The sequence below is a fragment of the Eptesicus fuscus genome, chromosome 18 (genome assembly GCF_027574615.1).
Source record: "Eptesicus fuscus isolate TK198812 chromosome 18, DD_ASM_mEF_20220401, whole genome shotgun sequence".
NCBI classification, from domain to species: Eukaryota; Metazoa; Chordata; class Mammalia; order Chiroptera; family Vespertilionidae; genus Eptesicus; species Eptesicus fuscus.
Window position 1 is genome coordinate 36,654,813 of NC_072490.1, and position 14,868 is coordinate 36,669,680.

At 50.0% G+C, this 14,868-nt stretch overlaps 1 protein-coding gene across 3 annotated transcripts in view; it reads left to right on the top strand.

Moving 5' to 3' along the window:
* The window catches only part of ATP2B2 (ATPase plasma membrane Ca2+ transporting 2), a 130,164-nt gene that overhangs the window by 39,332 nt on the left and 75,964 nt on the right, over window positions 1-14,868 (top strand). For all 3 annotated transcript variants that reach the window (XM_054729772.1, XM_054729773.1, XM_028127286.2), the window contains exons 2-4: window positions 1,704-1,901; window positions 9,186-9,443; window positions 10,413-10,538. In XM_054729772.1, coding sequence (XP_054585747.1) covers window positions 1,704-1,901; window positions 9,186-9,443; window positions 10,413-10,538 — 582 coding nt within the window. The remainder of the gene's footprint in view (window positions 1-1,703; window positions 1,902-9,185; window positions 9,444-10,412; window positions 10,539-14,868) is intronic.

A 14,868-nucleotide genomic window follows, 5' to 3' on the forward strand; every position in this document is an offset into this window, starting at 1 on the left:
CGCTCTGACCCCAACATTCTAATAATGGTACTGTTCTGGGGATCCCTCTGGATCCCCCCTTCTCACAAGTTGACTGAGGCCAGAGGTCTGATGAGGTCTGTGCCCTTCCCACCCACCCCCCTGTCCATCCCTCAGCTGTCTTCATTAAATCACAGGTGAGCTGGGGTTTGGCTGGCCTCAGGGACAGGACTGACATTGCTCTGCTACAGGAGACCATTCATGCTGCGTTTTCCCTGATGACACCTCAGGGCAGGCTCCTAATACTCGAGCATGTCACCTGTGTCCAGTGGGTGGGGGGAGTCTAAGGCGGTTGGTGGCCTCGAGTGCAGGCCCTGGAAGAATCAGACTGGTCTTTTTCAACAAGGCACGGGTTGTACACGAATTGGAACACAGGTAAGCCCTGCTGTGGTCAAGGCCATGCTAGGTGATGGCAGGGAGATGCGGCCTGCCTGGGGTAGAGGAGCGGGCTTCTCAGCAGAGGGCCCTGAGAAGGGGCTTGCCGGTGTAGATGGGAAGAAAAGCTCTTCCTAGCTCACTGTACAGCATGAGCAAGGCAGGAAGTGTGCCAGGGCACTGGTTAGAGAAAAATGAAGTGGCAACAGGGACTTGGGGTGACACAGGATAGCAGCAAAGGAAAGAAAGAAGCAAGGGGAAGCACTTGCCTTCAAAGGGCCCAGTAAACAGAGACGCTGGCCCCTCCCACTGGATCTGCCTTTGTCTGTCCCACCCCTGAATTTCCACTGTGAGAGGTTTCTGTTCCAGGCTCCTCTGCTAAGGCACAAATGCACCTGAGGGAAGGTGGGGCCATCCACCCAGTTGAGCATCCACCCCTCCCCCCGCAGGCACCACTTGAGCATGTCATGTGTGTCCTTGGGGGGTCAGCTCTTCGGGGCAGGCACTCTGTCTGTCCTTTTTGCCACTCTATCCCAGTGTCCAGAACAGTGCCAGGCACATAGTAGGTGCTCAGCAAACACTCGATGACTGCATGAATTATCTCATGAGACGCTCACAAACACCCATGGGTTAGGTACACTCACCCTCCCACACAGTCTGGGATTCTAACCCAGGCAGGAGCTTCCTAGTCTGTGTTCAGCAGGGCAGGCAAGTGCAAAGCAGGAGCAAGGGTGCGGGTGCAAGGTGGGCATGATGCTGGGTATTCGCTTCCTGTAACGAATGACCATAAACCAGTGGCTTTGAATAAGGGAAATGGGTTCTCTCACTGTTCTGGAGGCCAAAAGTCTGAAGTCAACGTGTCGGCAGGGTCATGCTCCTTCCAGAAGTTCCAGGTTACATTCCATTCCTTGACTCTTCCAGCTTCTGTTGGCTCTGGGCTTTCCTTGGCTTGTGGCTGCATCACTACAATCTCCACTCCATCTCCACATGGCTTTCTTCCCTCTGTGTCTGTGTCTTCTCTTCTGTCTCTTACAAGGACACTTGTCATTGGGTTAGGGCCTTTCTGGATAATCCAGGGTGATGTCATCTCAAAATCCTTAGTTTTATCCGCAAAGACCATTCTCCCAAATAAGGTCACATTCACAGGTTCTGGGGAGTTCTGGGCTCTAGGCTGGTGCCTGCAAGTTTCCTGCTTTGTTTTTTCCTCTCTCAGTTCTTTGCCATGTGGCCAGACCCACTTGGGACAATTCCGGGAACGTGTGTGTCTCTCCTGGGCCCTCCAGGCCAACCTTTCTGTACTCTGTCCACAGGTTTGCCAGGCACGGCTCCAGACCTAGAAAAAAGAAAGCAGATTTTTGGACAAAACTTTATACCTCCAAAGAAGCCAAAAACCTTCCTGCAGCTCGTGTGGGAAGCGCTGCAAGATGTGACGCTGATCATCCTGGAAATTGCGGCCATCATCTCCCTGGGGCTCTCCTTCTACCATCCACCTGGCGAGAGCCAAGAAGGTAAGACAGGGGGACCCTTGCCCCCCTCCCTGCAACATGTGTGCCCAGCCACACCAGAGGGCATTCCCAGCTAACAGGCACTACTCCTTCCAGGTGAGGAAACCAAGACCCAAGGGGCTGGGTCTCACCCCCAGCCAATCAGTGGCAGAGCCAAAACCCAGGCTCAGAGCCCTGCCCCTAGTGTTCCCAAGTGTGAAATGAAAGGGCTGGACCAACAATAGTAATGATTATAATGATCATTTATTGAGCACTTACAGCATGCCAAGATCTGGGCTGAAATGTCCTCCTAACAGCCCCCATAAGGTAGTGCATGATTATGCCCATTTTAAAGACATGGAACCAAGGCACAGAGAAGTTCATTAACTTGCTCAAGTTACCCAGCTAATTAAGAGTCCTTAGGTTTTGTAGTGGAGCTTAGAAAAACTGCTGCCAGGTCCCTCTCTGAGCGAGTCTGGTTTTACTGGATGGAATCCAAGTGAGGGTGGCTCCGGACGTATGTCCAGACTGCTCTCTGAGGGCTCCCCACTCTCACATCTGATGACAAAGCCCCCACGCTTTTTGATTTGACAGTGCTTCAGCCCATTCACAGAGATCCCTCTCAGGTCCCCTGCCCTCTGGGTACTCCATCCTCTGAGGGACCCTCCTTTAGCTCCAAAGCTGGGCTTCTCCTCAGAACCCCAAGTCACTCATTCCTTGAGGCATGCAACTATGAAAAAAAAAAATCATGCACTGAATATTCTAGAACATAGATTACAAACGACAGCCCACAAGCCAAATCTGGCTCACTTTCCTGTTTTGTATGGCCCATGAACTAAGATTGGTTTTTACATTTTCAAATGGTTGAAAAACATGAAAATAATATTATTTTGTAACATGTGGCTTTTACATGAAATTCCTACTTCATTGTGTAAAAATAATGTTTTATTGGAACACTGCCATTTCTTTTTCATATTGTCTACGCTGCTTTCCTACTATAATGGCAGAGGTAAGTAGCTGTGACAAAGACTATATGTATGGTCCACAAGGCCTAAAATATTTACTATCTGGCCTTTTTCAGAGAAAGTTTGCCAACCTCTTTCCTAGAAGGTCAGGATGTGGCGTTTTGCCTCAAGAAAACCATTCTTCTTCTCCTTAATCCCCTCCACTCTGAGCGTGGAGGTCAACTGCCTCAATTTTATACATATTACTAAGTTGATTTTTTTTTCTCCATGGCATGTCTCCAAAAAGGGTTTAAAGGCATAATAAAGACATGTCTCATAATATGAGGTCAAATAGAAAGCCAAACAGAAAAGGAATGGAAGCAAATAAACTATGTTTGCTACTATGACTGGGATATAAATTTGATTTTGAGCTTCCTGGCAGCCAAGGCAGAAAGGGAGTTAGGATGATTTGCATAGCTCAGATTATCAACAAGAGGAAAAACAGTCCTGTAGGAAGATAGCATGCCCCTGACGATGAATTCTGGGATGAACTTTCACATAGGCCATAAGAGATGAATCATGGGCAGCATTCTTTGCAGAAGTTTTATAGAAAATGTTGAAGAAGATTGTGCAAGGCTATTTGAATAGGCCTTGAACAGAGCTAAGGGTGCAACACAAAAACATAATAGTTGTTCTTACTATTTTTATAGCTACCACTAGCTGAGAGCTTTTACAGTAGAGGTTCATTTGATCCTCACAACAACCCTGTGGGTAGGTGCTATTATTATCCAGGAAACCGAGGCCCTGAAATAGGAAATGACTTGCTCCGTCACACGCTAGGAAGCACAGAACCATGACTCAGACAGAGATGTTCTGGTTTCTGAGCCCTCGCTCCTATCATTCAGAAAGAGATGGGGTTGAGGCAGTGCCAGCTGAGTAAGTGACCTCATGTGACCCAATTCAGTGCGAGATTAGAACTCAGAGGGCAAGTGGTGGAGGGGGTGCAGCAGGAGCATGCATAGAGCTCCCAGTGTGTGCCAGGGAGAGCCTTCCAGAGCCCTCCAAACAGATGCCTGTGATCACCTCCATCTTCAAGAGGTGGAAACCAAGGCCCAGAGTGAGGAGGCACTTACCTAAGGCTGCACAGCTTGTACACAGTAGGGCTGGATCTGAAACCCAAGTCTTCTGGTTCTTTTCACTGCCCTTCCATGCCTCCAGCTGAGACACTAGTACAGACCGTACTCTGGGTCAGTGAGAGCAGTTGTGCACACTCTAGCTCCACAGAGTGAAGTTCCGGAACTTTGTGATGATACTTACACTTCTCTGACACCCAGACCCTGGCCTGAGCTCTGAGCTCTGGGCTGACCATGTTGCCAGGACCACCCCCTTGCCAAGTCAAACACAGGCTTCACCAGTTAATTAAAAATTGATGCAGGTGATGAACTAAAAGACTATAGAGTGCCTTGCAGCACACACAGCCCTTCCCTGTTTTCGTTCTTGGCTCAGAGAGCTCTAGACACTTGTCAGAGGTCACACAGCATATTTGTGGCAGGGCTGGGATCAACACACCCAGTGCTCTCAACTCCCTGCCCATGACAGTTTCCCTAGTGCCAGAGTGCTAGCAGAGTGACAGGCACATAGTAGGTGCTTAGAAAATGTTTGTGGCTTCCACTAAAGGAATCTGCGTAAGTAGATAATTCATAACTACTTACATATATATAGTGTGAATATGTATCTAATTGTGTGTGAAAGAGCTGCAACTGATTTTCATATGAGGATGTTTTGTGATGTAAATGTAATGCTACATTATAGGTAAAGTCTCCCTGCATCTGAAGAGCAGGTTTTCATTTATATGTATTTTTTGGGATAAAAAATAATAAAATTTGTAAATATAACCCCCCCCCAAAAAAAAAAAAAAAGAAAAGAAAATGTTTGTGGCTTGACCAGTTTTGAGGGCCCTTATTTGGTAACCATCTAGGAGGTAGCTTCCCCATGTTACTGGTTAACAAACAGAGAGAGGCCCAGAGAGGCCATGTGCATTCTCCGAGGTCACACAGAATGAGGCCACACCTTAGAAAATCTCAGATCCAGGGGAAGCAGCTGCAAATTCCACAGACCCTGTGGTCACAATCTCTAAGTCCTGTTTCCGCCCCAGTCTGAGGGGACCCAGAGGAGATCTCAGAAGGCCTGCTCACTCTCTTCTTTCTTCCGGATCCTGGTCTCTTCCCCCTAATGCACCAGGGGCAGCAGGAGTCGTTCCCAGGGTCCAGCGGCTTCCGATGGCTGAAGACCTAACCCAGAGATCCAGACCTCACTTTCTGGCCATTCCAAGGCACGACGTAACCATCAGCCAGTTGTCAGAAGGAAATTAAAGCTAATGGGCTTTGCTGGCAGAGTGAGTGCTCTGACGGGCCCAGAGGGCTCCTTGGTATCGAATCAGCAAGGGCAGCAGGCAGGACTGGGAGTCAAGGCAATGGCGTGCGAATGCCACTCAACCGCCATGCCTGGTTTCCAGAAGCCAGTCCAAGGAGAGCAGCTCATGAAAAGGGGGAGAGAACCAATACTTATTGTGTGCCATGTGCCAGGCCCTTACTGGGTCCAGGTCTCACCAAGTCCCTGGGGTCATCGCACTTTACAGCTGTCCAAACTGTGGCTCAAAGAGGCCCAGTCACTTACTCTTGGTCACACAGCAGAGCCTGGACTTGAAGCCCGGTCTTTCCAATTCTAGAACCTGAAGGCTTTCCATTGCCCTGGGATGTTTCCAAGTGTGTTGAATGCTTCAATAACTAATGGGTGGGAGGGGCACATTAATGCTTCAATAACTAATTGGGGGGAAGCACATAACAGGGAAAGAACAGCCTTCCCCATTTGGAGCATGTAGCAGGGACAGGGAATAACAAAAGCTCTGTAAAGTGAAGCACTGGGCTCTATATCTCAAATTACTCCCCTGAAGTTTAAGAAAATGCATTTCCATATACTAGGTTTCTATTTAGTAAGGTTCACCTGTGTTTTCCAGCTCTTTTTTTTTTTTTTTTTTTTTTTTTTGGTGGGGCGGGGGATGTAATTGGTATCATTCATGGTGGTAGAGGGAACTCTAGTTCCCCTCCTCCTGTCATCACATGGTCTGGAATGGGATCCCCTCTGTAACATGGGGCTCATGGCTCCATTCAGGCCAGCTGTGGGACTGGAATGCCATAATGTGTGCCAAATGCTGGGCAACAGGAAGCAGCGGCTCTAACTGAGCCGTTACTGTGTGCGCACTGCAGTAGCTGCTTTACATAAAGGCTCACCCTGAGTCCTCCCACCCGCCTAGCAGGGAGCGCCTGTCGGTGCCCTCATTCTGCAGATGAGAAAACCCAGGCACAGCAGTTCAGTAGCTAGCTCCTGGGCATACAGCAGTTAAGTAGTACAGCTGGGATTTGAACTCAGGGCTGGCCCAATGTCCGTTATCCACACGATAATGAGTATCATTACAACCAAAGGCTGATCCAATTAAACAACTTAAAATTACTGGAAAAGCTTCGAAATTCCCAAAGGAAAAAGGTAGTTTTGAGAACCTTATACAACAATGTGATTGTTAACTAGCCTGTACAGAACAGCTGGTGACACACACTGCCCGGCCACAATGATTCTATACCAGTGGTCAGCTAGACTGTAAATGGCCTGAGACTAGAAACTGCATTTGCGTCATTTAGGCTGCACCTCTTGCCCACTCTCTTTCTCTCCACCCCACCCCCACAGAGAGGTGGAGTGAGCATGAGGTTCCTGGGAAACCTCCCACAATCATTCCTTCCCTGTCTTGCAGATAGTGCCGTGGTCGGCAAACTGTGGCTCACGAGCCACATACAGCTCTTTGGCCCCTTGATCGTGGCTCTTCCACAAAATACCACGGCCTGGTCGAGTCTATATTGAAGAAGTGGCGTTAGAAGAAGTTTAAGTTTAAAAAATTTGGCTCTCAAAAGAAATTTCAATCGTTGTACTGTTGATATTTGGCTCTGTTGACTAATGAGTTTGCCGACCACTGTTCTATACCATCCCAGCCTGGACACACCTGCTGAGCCTGGACCCTCCCAGGAGCTGGGAGCTAATAAAATTTTTTAAAAATCCCTGGTACCACTTGGCCTTTTTGTCATGTTGTTTCTGTCCCCTGGCTTTCCCAGATGCTCCTGCTGGGGTCTCCTAAAACTGCTGTTCTGCCCTGGCCAGTGTGGCTCAGTTAGTTGGGTGTCATCCCATGCACCAAAAGGTTGCTGGCTCCATTCCCAGTCAAGGGCACATGCCTAGGTTGCGGGCTCAATCACTGGTAAGGGGCATGCAGGAGGTAGCCAATTAATGTTTGGCTTCACATCGATGTTTCTTTCTCTCTCTCTCTCTCCCTCTCCCTTCCTCCCTCTCTAAAAGTCAATAAAAAAAAAAATACTTTTTAAAAACCTGTTGTTTTCTCGCCCTGGCCAGCGTGACCCAATGGTTAGAGTACTGGCCCGAGCACTAGAGAGTCACGGGTTTGATTCCCAGTCAAGGGCATGTGCCTGGGTGACAGGTTTGATCCTGCCCCCCGTCGGGGCACATGTGGGAGGCAACCAATCCATGTGTCTCTCTCACATCAATGTTTTTCTCTCTCTACTTTCTCTCTCTTCTCCTCCCCCCTCCCTTCCACTCTCTCTAAAAATCAATGGGAAAAAATCTCCTCCCGTGAGGATTAACCAAAAATAACAACAAAAACTGCTGTTCTCTCTTCCTTGGGATTGAATTGAACTCCCATACAATTGGCCATAGGTCTATGGCAATATTTTCTACTTTTCCACATGAGGCCAGCAAGTGGCAGAGAGTGTACTAGGCTCAGGGCCAGTGGGCAGGGCAGGTCCAGTGTCAGATTCTAGGGCCAGGTCTGGATTCAAACTTCAGATCTGCTGTGTGACCCCAGGTGAGTCACTGTCCCTCTCTGAACTGCTTCCCTTTTTTCAGCCAGCTTGATGATTAAAGTGAGTGCTTGGCATATAGCAGGTCTTGCAAATAGCCCAGTCGCCTGCCCAACCCCCATGGGAGAGAACTACCCTGAGTTTTCCAGGAGCGGATGGTCAGACACGGAAAGGGCCGTTCTCTACCCCCACCCTCTTCCCCAGTGGAAAAAGGACCTGAGCTAGTCCTGGCTGCAGCAATCACCTTGGCTGTGTCACCTCAGTTTCTGGGTCTCAGTTTCCTCACCTGTTAATGGGGGAAATACCACTCACTCTCTGGATCCTGTGGGGAAGCAGAAGACAGAGTGTGTGGAAGGGCTAGAAAAGGCCCTAGCACTCAGCACCATATGGACAGGACGTGCCTTTGCGTCTGAGGCCTTTGCATTAAATGTGTGCGGTGTTTTTTCATTTTCTTTTCCACATGGTGGGCCCGGCAGGCCTCAAGCAATTTGAGGGCCCAGACTGGGAGGTTCAACAGAGCAAGGGTGTGAGGTGTAGGTCACACAGAGGCTCAGATGGAATGTGGGTATCCTCACTGTGTGGTTGGAGCTCAAATCCAACAAAGGCCAAGTAAGAACCTCCTGTGATTGAGCGCAGGCCGGAGCGTCCACCTTCTTTTCCTTGAGCCCAGAAAGTGGTCTCAGTGAACCCCATTTTGCAGATGAGGATGCTACAGCTCAGGAAGAACAGTGATTTACCCAGGCTAGTACAGGGACAGCAGTGGGATTAGAACCAGCTCGTCGGAGGGCAGGTCCAGTGCTGTGGTTCCTACCCCCCAACCTAGAGACCTGCCTCGTGGTTGCTGGAAGAATGGAAGGAAAGGACAGCAGCAAAACTGCATTTTAGACCCTAAAGCAGGTACAATGTTGATGGGCCCCATTCTGTTACATCCTCGCTTTTTCTCATTTCTCATTAAGCAGGCATCTCTTTTGTGCCATGGCTATGCTGGAGATGCTATGGACCTCACCTCATTAAATTCCAGCCCTCAGAGTGGTCCCTAAGATAAGGACTATTCTTCCTATTTTACAGATAAGAAAACTGAGGTTCAGAGAGGTGAAGTCATTACCCAAGATCTCACAGCTAGAATAAAGGCAGAAAGCCACAGTAGGCTCTGAAGTCAGATATCCTAGCTCCGCACTTGCCCTTCCTAGCTTAGACAAGTCATGTGGCTTCTCTAAGAAGCCTCAGCTTCCACATCTGTGAAATGGGCAGAGTGAGTACTCTGAGATGATGTGTGTGAAGCCCTTTGCACAGGGCTTGGCACCCAGATGCACTGAATAAATGATTCATGATTATCTGATTATCAACATTTTTTGCTTGACAGAGCTGGGATTTAAAGCCAGACCACTCGAGGCCCCATCTGCCTAGCTGACCCCACACCATCTGCTTCCTTCTATTCTCTGCAGGATGCGCCACAGCCCAGGCTGGGTCTGAGGATGAAGGGGAGGCTGAGGCAGGCTGGATTGAGGGGGCTGCCATCCTCCTCTCAGTCATCTGTGTGGTCCTGGTCACGGCCTTCAATGATTGGAGCAAAGAGAAGCAGTTCCGGGGCCTGCAGAGCCGCATTGAGCAGGAGCAGAAGTTCACCGTGATCCGGGCTGGCCAGGTGGTCCAGATTCCTGTGGCCGAGATTGTGGTTGGGGACATCGCCCAAATAAAATATGGTAAGTGTCCCAGCCACAGAGCTACATGCTAGAGCTGGAGCAGAGATGGGACAGGCCAAGCAGACCCAAAGAGACAGGCCCAGGGAAGGGGGTGGGTCCCTGAAGGCTGATCCCAAGCCAAGATGTCTTCTGCGATCCTTTCGAAGTAGAAGGCTACTTCCTGGAGGGAGTAGATTTCAGAATTGATTTAACTCAGAAATGGCAAATACTTGGCACATGTGCCACCACTCTCAATACCTGCAGACGTTACAGCTCAGGGCCTCCATACAGCCTCAGAAGCCTTCTCAACACAATACTCCAAGGACTACTAATACTCAGAATGGTATTCTTATCCCTGATTTGGCTACTGATGGATGGTTGTTGGGCCAGAGAGGGTGTTATGGGGAGTGAACATAGATGAGTGAACATTCTAAGCCTGTGATACTACCTTGGAGAAAGTGGGCAAGCTGGTGTCAAAGGAGTTTAGATGAGTTATGTCCTTGGGAAAGTAGAGGCAGAAGATGGAAGCGAGACTTGGAGTATACCCCTCCTCACTTAGCTCTTGGGGGTTTGGTTTCCTCTGATGATGTGACTGTCTTGGAGTCTCCTCTGCCTAGCCCAAATGGACTAGTCCCTTTCAAAAGAATTCCTCAAATCATAGTTGAAACCAGAGAATGAATTGTTGAGAAAACCAGGCCTCAAGACCACACCAGGCCAAGAAAAGCACTTAATAAACTAAAGAACATGCCTGCCTGAGCTAGGATTGTTGGGCCCAACCTCAACCCTCCCAGTCTGTACCATTGACTTCAGCTCCAGTCTTCAGCTGCCTATTGGCCTGTGATGGGCACCATGTTGGTTCCTGCACCCTGGGAGCTCTAGGCAGCTGGTCCCAGTAGTGAACCTTCCCTTATAATCATAACTTTTGGGGACTATTTCAGCCTCTTCAGCAACCTGAGACCCTGCTGACTCCCTTGACCTTCCTCCCATCAGGTGATCTCCTCCCTGCTGATGGCCTCTTCATCCAGGGCAATGACCTCAAGATCGATGAAAGCTCCTTGACAGGCGAGTCTGACCAGGTGCGCAAGTCCGTGGACAAGGACCCCATGCTGCTGTCAGGTGAGCTGCAGCCCAACAGTGGGCTCACTCCCATTGCTGGTTTCTGTCCCCTTCATGAGGCTGGAGGGTCTTGGAGACTTTGGTCCTTGGCTTCAGATCTCTAGCCAGCTCAGCTCCAAGTGAGAACTTCCTCTCTTTTCCCCAGCAAACATGCATTGAGCCTACTGGGCTCTCAGCACTGCTTTAGTGTTACCACCGTGAATAGAATCTAGATAAAGAATCCCTGCCCTCGGGTAACTTACCTTCTAGTGATTTAGTTTTCTGAAAAGTCAAACATTGAAGCACATTCTTATCATGGATGAGAAATAATCAGTCAGGTGACAATTGTTTTGTTTTGTTTAATCCTCACCTGAGGATACTTTTCCATTGATTTTTAGAGTGAATGGGAGAGAGAGGGGAAGACAGAGAGAAACATCTATGTGAGAGAAACACATCAATTGGTTGCCTCCTGCAGGCCCCAAACCAGGGCCCGGGTCAGGAAGGAGCCTGCAACCGAGATGCCCTTGACTGGAATCGAAACCAGGACCCTTCGATTCCAGGACCCTTGGCCCAGGCTCATGGGCAAAGACAGTGAGCCAAACCAGCTAGGGCTGGGTGCTAGACAACTAGGAAGGGATGAGGCAGTTGAAGCCTCAGTCCTGAGGAGCTATGGTGTAGTGAGAAGAGATAGGCAATGGGAAAATTTCAGATGGTGGTAGGTGTGGGGCAAAAATAAAGCAGGACAAGGGGAGGCAGGTGGCTGGAGAGGTCAGGGGAGGCCATGTGTGAGCTGAGGTGTGAACGATGAGCAGGAGCTGGCCTTGTGACTATCCAGGGAAAGTATACTAGGCAGAAGGAACAGCAAGTGCAAAGGCCCAATGGCAGGATTGTGCTGGAGGACTGTGAACAAGATGGAGATGAGGAGGGGCCAGATGCCAGGCCTCATGGGCATGGTCAGGAGTTTGGAAATGTTTTGTGTGATGAGGATTATCTGGAATGGTTTTAAACAGTGAACTGAACACATTTACTTTTTTAAAATCTCACTCTGGCTGCTGCAGGGGGCAAGACAGGAAGCAAGGAGACCATGCAGAGGTAAGGCACCAGCCAGGTGACCACCCTCCCTCCAACAGGAATACCCAAAAGGCCTTATTGTCCAGCAGTGCTCATCAAGCAGCCTCTGATCAGCTACTTTGGGCCTGACCCTGGACTAAGCAATGGGACCCACCTCTGGCTTCAGGAGCCTCCAGCCCAGATAGGCTGGGATAAGCAGACCAGCAAACAACTAATTCCACACTGGAGGAGTGAGGAAGGTGTACAAAAGCCAAGAAGGGAACAGAAGGGGGAGGTGGAATTGAGCTGGGCTTTAAAGCATGGGTAGCAGCCCACCCAACAGAGTTCTGGATAAAGGGCCCTCCTAGCAGAGGGCACAGAGGTCTGAAGGAGTGTGTGTCGTCCTCAAAATACAAGGTCCCTGCCCTCCTGTAGCTTAGACTCCAAGAGACAGACAATAAAGAAGCAAGCAAACAAATATATTACGTAATTTCAGATAGTGATAAATCAGTGGTGGTGATAATTCTGCATGGTAATGAAATAGAGACCCAGAAGAAAGGACAGGAATCTTAGCTGGTCAGGGAAGGAGTATCTGAGGAGATTGCATTGGAGCTAAAACCGGAACTATGACAAGAAAGAGCATTATAGGCAGAGGGATAGCAAGTACAAAGGCCCTGGGGTCTGACTGAGAGATGGAAATCCTCAAATGCTCTCTTGGAACTTAGGGCTACATGGCCCTGTGGTCCTAGTTCCAACCTCTGGTTAGCAGAGAGGCGAGCATTCTTGGGAGCAGTGGCCAGGTGCGTCCGGTGGGTCATCTTGGTCAGTGGAAATTGAGGGGAGGTTCTGGGCCTGAGTAGATGGGTTGTGTCTGTCCCTCTAGTCAATGATAAGCCTCATAATTGGGTAGGGGTGGTAGGATGTCTCCGAGGGAACTGGATGTCCCAGAGACCATCAGACCCATAGGCCCTTGGAGACTTGGCAGTGATCTCTGCCTTCAGTGGGGAAGAACAGGGAACTAGGGACAGACAAAAGTGTTCCAGGTCTTAACAAGAATCTGGGAGAGCCCTGTGAAGCTCAAACTGGTGGGATCACAGTGGGGTCAGCACTGGTCCTCAGCTCGGGAATGGGTGGTCTCTGAGCACTAAGAGATGAGAGGCTCAAGTTGAACCAACTGCTTTAGTCTCAACCTATACAACTGGCTGAAAGCCTAGCTATGAACTTGGCTCTGAGCCTTTGGATGTCAGGAGACAGCAGCCACGGTCTCCCATGATGTCCTTGTGGACAAGATGGAGAAGGCTATGCCAGAGGCCAGGAGATTTTGGCCAGTTTGTGCTGATTCTTGGATTGCGGTTATCTGGTTTCTAGTGGCCTTCCCTGGAGCTCTGTCCTGTCACAATATGGAAAGTGTGCCATCAAGTTCACAGAGACCACCAGCCCAGGGAGCATGGCAAAAAGAAAGCAAGAGTCAGGACCCACAGAGATCACCAGAGTGCAAGGCCAATTAGACGGAAGGAAATGGAGCTGACTGCAAGCAGCAGTGCTCACATTCAGAAACACAATTGCGTGGGGGAAAAGAGGAGCAAGTGGCTTGGCCCGGGCTCATGGGAAAAGACAGTGAGAAAGTGGCATCATTGGCCCAACAGAAAGTAATCTAACTGGGAAGAGAATTCTGTTGCAGAAGAACCATTCTAGGACAAAGGAGGCTGCCTGTAAGGTAATGAGTTCCCTGTCACTGGTTGGAACTTCGGGCCACATGGCCCTGTGGTCCTGGTTCCAACCTCTGGTACCAGAGAGGCGAGCATTTCTGGGAGCAGTGGCCTGGACAGGCTGTGGGTGGGAGTGGTATAGAGTAGGCCCAAGCACTGAAGGGACACTGCATTCAGTGCCCCGCCCAGCCGTGAAAGTCACGGATTCACCACACCCTGCTCATCCTGTACCTCTACTACAAACCCACCTGGCTCCACTCCTGTGCCCTGCCTCTGCGGAAGCTGCTCCCTCCTCCTAATGGCCCTCCTTCTCCCTTTCACATTGCTCATGTAACTTCTGCCCATCTGCTCGGGCTTACCTCCTTCACAAAGCCTGCTCTGAGCACCACCTCTGGCAGTCACTCCCATACCACCTGGGATCCACATGTCAGCCTGTGACATCCACTCTGTGCTTGTCCCATTCGGGCACAGCCTTGTAATGTTGATTGAGTTTTTTTCTGCATAAACTGTCTCAAGTAAAATAAAGAGCAAAACCCATCCACAGCCCTGCCACCCAAACAGATCTAATGGGTCTCATTTTATCTTTGGCCATACACAGATAGAAGACACCAGGACAGACACACTGGTGGTCCACTTCTATTTCGGTCCTCTCACCCAAACAGATCCAAGCAGGCGGGAGCCCACGCCTGAGGTTATCAGGAGGTCATGCCCAGCTCCACCCCTGGGCCCTGCACACCTCAGGGCTCAGGCACTGCCTGCCAGAGTGAGGAGAGAGGCTGCATTGTAGAAGAAGCAGAGTTGGGCTCTGAACTCGCTGTGTGGCCTCAGGCAAGTTGCTTCACTTCTCTGAGCCTCAGTTTACCTGTGAGGACAATAGGGGTGTCCTGGTGTATGATATTGGTGAAGCCCTACTCAGCATAGCCCTGGTAGGGGGATGCTCATGCTGGGTTGGTTCCCTTTCCCGTTCCTTGGATGGAACCTGGACTTGGGGGCAAAATCGTCTTGGGTTCCAATCCCGACTCTGCCCCTTACTGGCTGGGAGACCCTGGACAAGCTTCTTCGCGTTTCTGAGCCCCCATTTTCTCACTTGTAAAATGGGAGCATAACCCCAGCTCATAAGATTGTGTCAAAGCATCCGCTTTCCTCTCTCTCCCTTCATCTCAACTGTCTACCCTTGCCCACTCTCTGGACTGCCCACCTTCGCTCCACCATCCAGCTTCTCCCACCTTCAGCCTGCAGGAGCCTGCTTCCTCCAGGGGGGTTCCTTGATAGCTCTCTCCCCAGTGCTGTGAGTTCTGGGTGCTCATGTTTGCGCATGACCAGACACCCCAGATCCTGTCCCTGTGCTGGGAGGCCTTGCAGGGCCTTTTGGTCAGATGACCCTCAGGGAACATAGAGAGACCAGGATAGGGGTGCCTGCGGGGTTCTCGTGGTAGTGCAGAAGTCCCCTTGTGGTATCTGGCACACTGAGTCAGCCTAGAGGAAGGCGAAGAACACTCGAGTTCTGAGTCACTTGGCCCAGCCGTGTCTGGCCTGTGATCCTGGACAGGTCACTTCATCTCTTGGAGCCTCCATGTTTGTGTTTGTACAGT